This window comes from Vespa velutina, chromosome 10 (genome assembly GCF_912470025.1).
Source record: "Vespa velutina chromosome 10, iVesVel2.1, whole genome shotgun sequence".
Lineage (NCBI taxonomy): Eukaryota > Metazoa > Arthropoda > Insecta > Hymenoptera > Vespidae > Vespa > Vespa velutina.
The window spans coordinates 2,088,875-2,098,874 of record NC_062197.1 but is presented as its reverse complement, the minus strand read 5'-3'; the positions used below and the strand labels follow the sequence as shown (position 1 = coordinate 2,098,874).

General features: G+C 34.1%; 1 protein-coding gene across 3 annotated transcripts in view; it reads right to left on the bottom strand.

Annotated features, from left to right (window-relative positions):
* The window catches only part of LOC124952586 (speckle-type POZ protein), an 85,914-nt gene that overhangs the window by 719 nt on the left and 75,195 nt on the right, over positions 1-10,000 (bottom strand). For 2 of the 3 annotated variants that reach the window (XM_047502675.1, XM_047502677.1), the window contains 6 exons: positions 8,982-9,126; positions 2,935-3,056; positions 2,150-2,301; positions 1,685-1,812; positions 1,411-1,588; positions 1-232 (listed from right to left, as the gene is read on the bottom strand). The exon at positions 1-232 is cut by the window's left edge and continues 90 nt beyond it. In XM_047502675.1, the coding sequence (XP_047358631.1) occupies positions 1-232; positions 1,411-1,588; positions 1,685-1,812; positions 2,150-2,301; positions 2,935-3,056; positions 8,982-9,126 (957 nt within the window). Of the gene's footprint in view, positions 233-1,410; positions 1,589-1,672; positions 1,813-2,149; positions 2,302-2,934; positions 3,057-8,981; positions 9,127-10,000 lie in introns of all 3 variants that reach the window. The other variant, XM_047502676.1, reaches the window with a different exon arrangement.

Genomic DNA, 10,000 nt, shown 5'->3' with positions numbered 1-10,000 from the left:
AAACTCCCACAAAGTGCTTCCTCGCACATTACCTTTAGCCTCTCCAGGGCATACTTATCCGCCGCTGCTAAAAGATCGTCCGCCATTTTTTCAAGATTCGACGCTTTCCCGGTATATATAAATCTTAACATTTCCCGCAGCACTTCGTGATCAACGTCGGTAATGTCCACCCGATTTTGTTTCCTCTCCTCCATTTCGTGTTCGAACATCGCCGAAAAAACGGGACTTCGTGCTAATGTTAGAAATAAAATTCACGATTAACATTTCAATTTTTTTTTTTTTCTTTCTTTTTCCAAGACAATGATTTTCTTTTCTTTTTTTTTTTTTCTTTTTCTTTTTTATTCTACGTAGAATAAAACGATTCGATGATATACAACAACATTTTTATGGCATGTCTATGAAGTATAGTTCGTCAATGATCTATGCATAATGATTTGTGAAAAAAAAAAAAAAACGATTGATTCAATGATTTAGAGTGCGTCTATATGAAGAGTAATTCTTAAATGATACATGACGTATCTACGAATAAAACTATTCAATGATTTAGAGTATGTCTATATTGAATAATTCGTCAATGATTGATAAAGCGTTTGTGAATAAAACGATTCAATGTTTTACACTTGGAGTCTATGGAGTAATTCGTCAATGATTCATGACTCTACTACGAATAAAACGATTCAATGATTTATAGCGTATTATGATGTACAAGTTCATCAATGATGGACACTACTTGCAGGTTAACGGGCTAACTCCTTTAGGTACTTTAAATTATTGATTCGTTTCTTTTCTTTTCTCTTTTTCCTTTTTTTTTTTTTTTTTTTTTTTTTTATAATTATAAACATCGAGTAAAACGATTCAACGATCTTTGTACTTTCACGGCATGTCTATAAAATATAGTTCTCGTCAATGAACCATTCCGTGTATCTATGTGAATAAAACGATTTAATGATTTTAGAATGTAGAGTCTATGTGGAGTAATTCGTCAATGATTCATAAAATGTCTGTGAATAAAACGATTCAATGATCTAGAGTGCGTGTCCTATGGAATAATTGATGCTATGATTCATGGGGGCGTCTAACGAATGAAACGATAAAACTATCTACCAACGTGTCTTTTTTGCATCGTGTAGTTGGTAACATCAATGTTGTGTATAGTTAGATCAAGTTTTTACGAAGAAGTTTATCAATGATAAAAATTAAAAGAACATTAACGAGAGAGAGAGAGAGGCCATTTTAGAGTATTAGAGATTAAAAGATGTATTAAAAGATTTCATCGATTCGTTTTGTTTTTCCTTTTCCTTTTTTTCTTTTTTTTTTGTTTTGTTTTTTTTTTTTTTTTTTTTTTTTTTTTTTTTTTTTTTCTACAAATGAATCTTTCTTTGTATATACTCTTTAATAGCCTGCACTTACCCGCGAGAATGGCTTTGTGCGCCTGAAATTCCCTTCCACAAACGGTCAGCGTGACGTCGCTGAATTTTTGGTTTTCAAATAAAAGACCAAGATCGTCGGGCAACCGACAGTCCGGTACTTTGAACTGTATCGTGTTACTTTGTCCGGAAATGTTAACGCTGTCTGCGACCACACTGACCTAAAATGATAAATAATATTGTGTCAGTGGTTTTATCGTTATAATCGTGGTTTCGATTAAAACAAGTATATATAATTAACATACAAAGGTATATACCTCACAGAATATCGTGAGTTTATCGTCCGGCAAGAGCCCATTGGCTTCGTCCAATAGAAAATCTCTCCTAATGAACTTTTTAAAGCCCCAATCTTTACCCTGAACGAACCTGTACGCTCGTTGACTCTCTGAAAGCAAAAAAATCAAAGGTATATACACTTTTTTTTATTACATATTACGTATAACAAACATTAACTAATTCAAACGTTCCTCCTCCTCCACCTCCTCCTCCCTTTTCTACTTCTTTTTTATTTTTTTTTTTTTGTTCCATTATATCGAAATAATCGAATAATAAATATCGATCGACAAACTTGATCGAAAATCTTTAAAATACCCTGCGCATTATTACATTCGGGGCATGTAATTGATCAAAATTAGGCGATTTCATTATTGACACAATTTTTTCTTTCGATCGTATATACGTATAATTTCATTTGTACAATTATTCATTTCCGTTCGACTTACCCATTGCTTTGGTTTCTTCCCTTTTGGCATTAAGAATAGAAAATTTGAACTTTGCCCTGACTTCTGATTTATTGCAGGAAACAAGAAGGAGGTACAGGGACAGGTAGTCTTTGCTCTCCTCGTCCAGACCCTTAGGGTTCACTCTTAGGCACCTAAAAGGAATTAATGTTAACTTTACTATGTCAATATTATCTTTCCTTTATTTTCTTTTTCTCATTTATTTCTTTTTTTTTCTTACAAAAAAAATTCTTTAACTTGATAATATATCAAAGAGAGATGATATATATATATACTGCGGCTAACAAAAATGATTGAAAATAATAAACGACGAAAAACGATCGTATGCAATGCAAAGAATCTTAAAACAATTTTATACAAATTAAACATCCTCACACATATCATCACAATAATAATAATCATAGATGGATATATATTATATATTCGATGGTTATAAAAATTTGTTTGTTTGTTTTTTTTTTATTTTTTTTTTTTGTTCGTTTGTATTCTTCTTTGTTTCTGTTTTTCTTTTTCTTTTATTTTTTTTTTTTTTATTATCTCTTTTTTTTTTTTTATCACGATTAAAAAGAATAATCATCGAATCATCGTCATACTCATTGATAAGAATTAAAGATAGACACAGATCATACTGTTGACTTTTTATCGTTGGTGCTTCTTTTGTTCTTTTTCTTTTCTTTTTTCTCCTTCATTTTTCCTAACACCCCCTCGCCATCCTCACACACGCACACACACACACACACACATACACATACAGAAAAATCTCTCACCATTTCAATTTGTCGTTGGCTCCAGCCGAAAAGGTGGACGACTTGAGAACTTCTCCCATTTCCTCACGGCAGAAGCTGAAGTTATTTATCGTCCACATGTAGCTGAATTTGACCACCTTCACCTGTGCACATAAAACCTTCAAATGCAACACCACGTCAGATTCTATTCCGTGGAATCTACCTTAATCTAACTATACGCTAAATATTACGAGAAAATAACAAAAAAAAAAAATATATATATATATATATGTGTGTATGTATATAATATTATTCGAATTCGTTTGTAGGAGCTTTAATATATACGTATAATCCAAAAATATGATACGAAAATTTATCGAAATTGAAAGAACGAATATCCGAAAAAAGGGGGCGCGTCCAATTGATAAGAATTGAGATAACATAACAATAACGGATGTAGATATACTTTGTATTCGTCTATCAGAAGAAGAAAAAAATCAGCTGGTTCTAATAACTATATACGAGATTGTCCTTGAGGTCAAGTGAACCGAGGTAACGAAGTACTACAAGTATTTACACGTGTTATTTTATTGATAGATAAGTCAGGGTCAGTTAGCTCAGAGGGAAGAATCATCGAATTTCGGTAATCATACGTAATTCTTTTTGATAAGAAAAAGAAGAAGAATCAAGTGTATTGTCCATTTCTCTCTCTCTCTCTCTCTCTCTCTCTCTCTTTATTTATTAAATATTATTTCGATTATACATTATGACGAGTAATCTAGTTCGAAAGAATAAATCTTTTGTCAATTCTCTTACTTTAGCAGATATATCGTCGATCTATCGACATACACACTCATATCCATACACACATATGTATTTTATAACGAGCGAGCAAACGAGAGAGAGAGAGAGAGAGAGAGAGAGAGAGAGAGAGAGAGAGAGAGAGAGAGAAAAGGGAGGGGGGTGAGTAACGTGAGTTAAATTAAATACGGAAGTTAATGTAAGAATAAAAATATACAAGAATTGTTATTAGTTCAGGATTTACTCGTCGATAAAATAGAATTCTTTATTTATCTACGGTGAGTAAATCGATGCCATATTTTTTGTTTTTTTTTTTTTTTTTATTTTTTTTATTTTTTTGTTTCTTCCCTCCTCAGGGACATCAATGATACCAGCGACGAGGAAATAATTAAAGCGAAAAAGGAAGGTAAATGGAAGAAAAAAGTGGTATTTAAACGTTGTGTTATGTGTGTGTGTGCGCGCGTGTATATATGTATACGTGTCTGATGTATATTATAAGGTAAGAGAACAAATGGCGAAGAATAAGGTGGTGAATTAAAGGGGAATGCCTAAGGGGGAAGAAGAAGAGAAAGATGAAGTATATGAGGAAGACGAGGTCGAGCCCCCCAGATGTCAATGATCTCTGACGTCATTTGTGTGCACGACCTTGGCGAACGAAACCAAGCCCAGAGCCAAATCTATCTTTCTAGATAGTTCCTTACGTGCTTGACCTCGCTCCGTTCTATCGCGCGTGTACGTACCTACAATTCGAAGGTTGGTTGATGATAAAAAAAGAAAAAAAAAAAAAAAAAAAAAAAAGAAAAAGAAAAACGAATTTTTAGAGTTTTGTTAATTCGCTTTTTTTTTCGTTTTATTTTATTTTATTCTTTTCTCTCTCTCTCTCTCTCTCTCTCTCTCTCTCTCTCTCTCTCTCTCTCTCTCTCTCTGTCTTCAAAGCAACTTCATCGTCTATATCGATCCTTTCGAAATCTGCATTTTAAAAATAAAATATATTCCGAGCTATGAACGATACGTATATGATAACGATAAGATCGTAAGATCTAACAACGATCTCAGATTTCTAATATCTTCTTTTTCTTTTTTTTTTTTTTTTCTAGCTAAGAAGAAAAATAAAAGATAAGAGAGAGAGAGAGAGAGAGAGAGAGAGAGAGAGAGAGAGAGAGAGAGAGAAGTATTACGAGAAAAGGGAAATTCGTTCCAAGTGAAAAAGTCAGAAGAGAAAAGAATTAGTTATCTCTTATCTAATATCTAATATCTTTTCATTAAAAAATTTCGTTGTGTCCAAATTAAAAGAGACACAAGAACATTCTCGTTAAGAGGAAGCCCAATACTTTCTCCGTACATATACATACATATATATACATACATACATATATATATATATATATATATATATATATATATATATACATACTTTGAGAAATTGTTCGGGAATAAGGTCTGTTTGTTGAACGAACAAATGATTAGAGTTAAGAAATAGTTTTGTTTTTGTTGTTGTTAAAAAAAGAAGTTACACAGGAAGAAAGAGAGGATGATTGTATTATTTCATTCTTTTTTTTTTTTTTTTTCCCCTTCACTTCCTTACTTCCTTAAAGGGTTTTGATAATACATAAGGCGTTAGTACGGTATGTGTTAGCAGGTGGGCTGAGAGGGAAGAGGAAAAGGAAGAGGGGAAGGATCGGTCGTCGGCCCATGAAGTCGTTCAACCCAACAACGTCGAGGAAGGCTCGGCCGGTCGACGATACGCACACGATGCCGATCGGCCTTGAATCAACCGTGCCCGTTTACGGGAATACACCATGCTGCTCTGTTCTGTTCTGTTCTGTTCTGTACTGTTCTGTTCTGTTCTGTACTGTTCTGTTCTGTTCTGTTCTGTTCTCTGCTATGCCGTGCCGTGCCGTGCCTTGCCTTGCTTTGCCGTGTCGTATAGTGTCGTGCCGTGCCGTGCCGTGCCGTGCCGTGGGTTCAACCACCAGACCAAGTCGATTCGCTTCCGGTAGAATCTCTTGGATAAGCTGCCCAGAACTCGTTGCCCGACTCTATACATGGGCTTGGGGTATATAAACGATTCCTGAGACTTTCATTCTTACATTATCGTCGTCAATGTCGTTCGTGACGTCGTTAAAAATCTTAAATGAATTTTAAGAAAAGGGAGAAGAAGAAGAAGAAGAAGAAGAAGAAGAAGAAGAAGAAGGAAAAAAAAGGACAAGCTTTCATTCGAGATATATGAATTCTTAAAGCGAATTAAAGTACGACACGATATAACCTCGTAAATTGTACAATAGAAATCAAATATGGCGTCTATCATTGATCGTGTCTTTTTCGTCGATTTGCGCGATCAACGAGTGAAAAAAAATGAGGAATAAAAGAACGTCATGTATAAATTTACGCTTCCCATTTATTGGATCAAAATTTGTCGAATGAATGCTTCGGGTTCGATAATTTAAATAAATTTTGTCGATAATTCATAATATTATAAAATAACAGTTACGTAAATATGAATTGCAATGAATATCACACAATATATAAAATCTATTTATTTATACCGATATAAAATATTCATTTCTATCGGCCATTTATATTACGATTTATTAATACTTATTATTAATTAATAAAAATATTGATTAAATAAATAAAAGTGTGTCTAATTTGTTATCTATCTTTTTTGAATGAAGCTTCTTTAATATCTAATATCGAATATATCTTCTTTCTTTCTCTTCTCTTTTCAACGGCATAGATCATATTGTTACAGTTTCTAGTTGGATAAGGCTTGAATTAATTGCAAAGAAAGAAAGAAAGAAACAAAAAAAAAAAAAAAAAGAACGTTTTTTCCTAGATCTATAATGTTAGATATGAATCGAGGAACGTTAGACATTTGAAAAGAGTAAAAAGTATGTTTCAAACATTTGAATGCAATTTTCTCCAGGGAGGATAATTATAGAGATTGCGAGAGAGAGAGAGAGAGAGAGAGAGAGAGAACGAGTAATACCTAAAGACGAGGAAGAATGTAAGAAACAAGACGACAGAGAAAATAATTTTGGTCGATGACATAATCGTGACCGTTTCGCGTCGAACGGCCTTGAACCCAGAATACCCGTTCGAACGACGAACCTTGACTAGATGGAAGAGAAGAAAAGGAAGAAGAGGAAGAAGAAGAAGAAGAAGAAGAAGAAGAAGAAGAAGAGGAAGAACATGAAGAATAAGAATAAGAATACGAAATATTTCACGTTTGTAAGAAAGATTTAGAGGGGAAAGGATTTAGAAATTTTTTTAAATACTACTCTACTAACAAATATGGCGGCTTAAAAGGACAATACATCAATTGTTGCAACTACACGTGACAGGTCTAGTAGAAAATTTATGAGAAATAAAAAATGAACAAAAAAAAGGAGAGAGGGGGGGAGAGGGAGGGGGGAACGCGCATTTAAAAACAATTTTCAACGAGTTATCGTATTCAAGATGGCGGAAGTAAGGGTAGTACGGTGCGGTTCATATCGAGTGCGGTCGGATAGTTTCGTGGTTGGCGAATTTTCACGGTGAACTCGGCAAACGTTTCCTCGTTCGGGTCGGAGAATCCGAATGAGAGAGGAGAGGAGAAGAGGAGAGGAGAGAGGAAAAAAGAGAGGAGAAGAGAGGAGAAGAGAGGAGAGAAAAAAGAGAGAGAGAGAAAGAGAGAGAGAAGCGAGATATCTAGTTGCAGGTCGTTCACATCGCGAGGGGACGAGCAGTAAAAATAGAACGAGAGCGCCAGGAGCGCGTGCTCTCTTCGCGAAGCCACGAAGAGAGTCTATACGACGAAGATGACGACGAGGACGACGACAAGTTGACAATGACAATATGAGGAAGACAGTCAACGACTATCTCTTAATCCCTTGCCCTTGATAATATCTTCGATAATATATATGTATATATATATATATATATATATATATATATATATGAGATATCTTCGGTAATATATACGAGACATTGATTTTTGCCACTCCTTTAATTTTGTGATATGTGTATATATATATTACAAAATCAATCATCGCATATATATATATATATGTGTGTGTGTGTGTGTGTTTATATGTATGTATGTATGTATATAAGTATTTGAAAGGTTAAGAGTTGTAATAGAATCGAACAAGAAAGCTGACAGGAACTTTATTAATCTTTTTATCGAACTCTTCTATCATCCGGCGTGTCGACTTTATTTAACATCTATATTCCTGACAGTGATATGCCAATGAAAGAGTCAGACTGTCGATAAGGAAGATATCGTCAAGATCGACGTTATTATCAAACGGCATCCGTCTGTCGTTTTAATTGATGACACACGTATGTGTACATATGTATGATGTATTACTTCATTATATATAACCGTTAATTTCTTTCTTAATCGACGAAAAAAAGAAAGAAGAAGAAAAAGAAAAAAAAAAATAGAAAAAAAAAAAAAAGAAAAAAAAGGAAGAAGAACGATTCACGAAAATTACGCGAAAAAAATTATCGACGAAAAAGTGAAGTAAAAGAGGGGAGAATAAAAAAAAAAAAAAAAAAAAAAAAAAAAAAAGAATTAAAAAATAAAAGAAATTATAAAAAAAAAAAAAAAAAAAAAAAGGAAAAGAAAATTCTGTATCGTTCATATTTGTTTTATTACTTCCCATGCGAAAGTAATAATATTAAGTATACACTCGTACACGCTCCCATTATATTTACAATCAAAGGTGAAAGTTCCAATGACGGTTCCAGTCACGATTGAAATTAATTTGAAATCGTACAATAATTATATTATCATATCGAGCAAATTTAAAATCTAATCCGATCGTTGGAATAACATTTTTCATGAACGAAGAAACGTTTATTAATTTGACCGATATAATTCATTTAATTTCATTTAAGACAATTCAATTCAACGTAGATAAAATAGACACGCTTTGTCATCGAATTTTATCGTTGAATTTTATCGGATTTATATATAAAAAAAAAAAAAAAAAAAAAAAAGAAAAAGAAAAAAAAAAGGAATGTTCAATAAAAACGGAGATACGATTACGGAAACCGATCTCTTTTTCTGTCTTTCTCTGTTCTTTTTTTTCCCTCCTTCCTCCACCCCCCGCCCACAGTCATACTCTTTGTCAAATGATCTCAAACGAGAAATCTAGAGAATGAACAAACGAATGAACGAACGAACGAACGAACGGGACACACGATCGTCGGATTGGTCGGTTGGTCGGTCGGTCGTCTTGGAAACAGACACTGCACAGCTTGTTGTTGGGTTAAAACACAATGGGCGTTGTTCTACGTACCTGTGTGTAACACCAATTCTCGGCAACAGGGGTGTTCACTTCCGGCGGCGGTGGGCTCGGAACGCGGCTTACTGCCATACTACTGCTGCTGTGCAAATTCGAGCTGACCCGCGACGTTTGGGGCGCACAGTCGCTCACCGCAAGTCTATAAGGGTAGAGAAAAAAGAAAAGAAAAGGAAAAATTATGAAAATGATTCTCAGTAATGGTTTTATCAATGCTTATATACTAATCGTGATCTTAATCTTTAATATTACGATTGTGGAATAAAATATTTATTTCTTTTTTTTCCTTTCACCTATTTAAAATTAAATATTTTTATATATTATCCTAATAATTATATAATAATAATAATAATAATAATAATAATAATAATAATACAAAATTATTATATTAATAATACATTTTCCTCGACATGGAGAATTTTCTAATGGTAGCTATTCGCAGAGACAATGACGATAATGACGAGAAGAAGAAGAAGAAGAAGAAGAAGACCGTGAGGGTGGGGGAAGGTAATGAGAAGGGAAGGGAGAGTGTTTGAGAGATCGGACGAGGAGTGTTAAAGACGAATGTACAATGAGTCCTCCTGTCTTGTCGAATCCTCTTGGCGAAGGTCATCGACAGTTGATCGACCCATGCGAATCCCTCCCGATCATCGTGTTAGCGAACGAACGAACGAACGAACGAACGAACGAACGAATGAGCGAGCGAGATGCGAGACACGAGCCTCACGTATATACACGGTAGCTCCACGAAAGTGAGAATGAGACGGGTATATATAGTATAAAGTTAGAAATAAGGAAAGGAAAGAAGATGGATGGATGGATGGATGGATGGATGGTTGGATAGGTAGATATATAGACAGATAGAGAGAGCAACATTATAAAAGGAATAACAATGAATAGTTATAATCTCGTTTAAGATAACAGTAACAAAACAGTAACAACAACAACAATAACAACAACAACAGCAATAGCAACAGCAACAGCAATGGCAATGGCAACGATAGCAGCAACGGCAG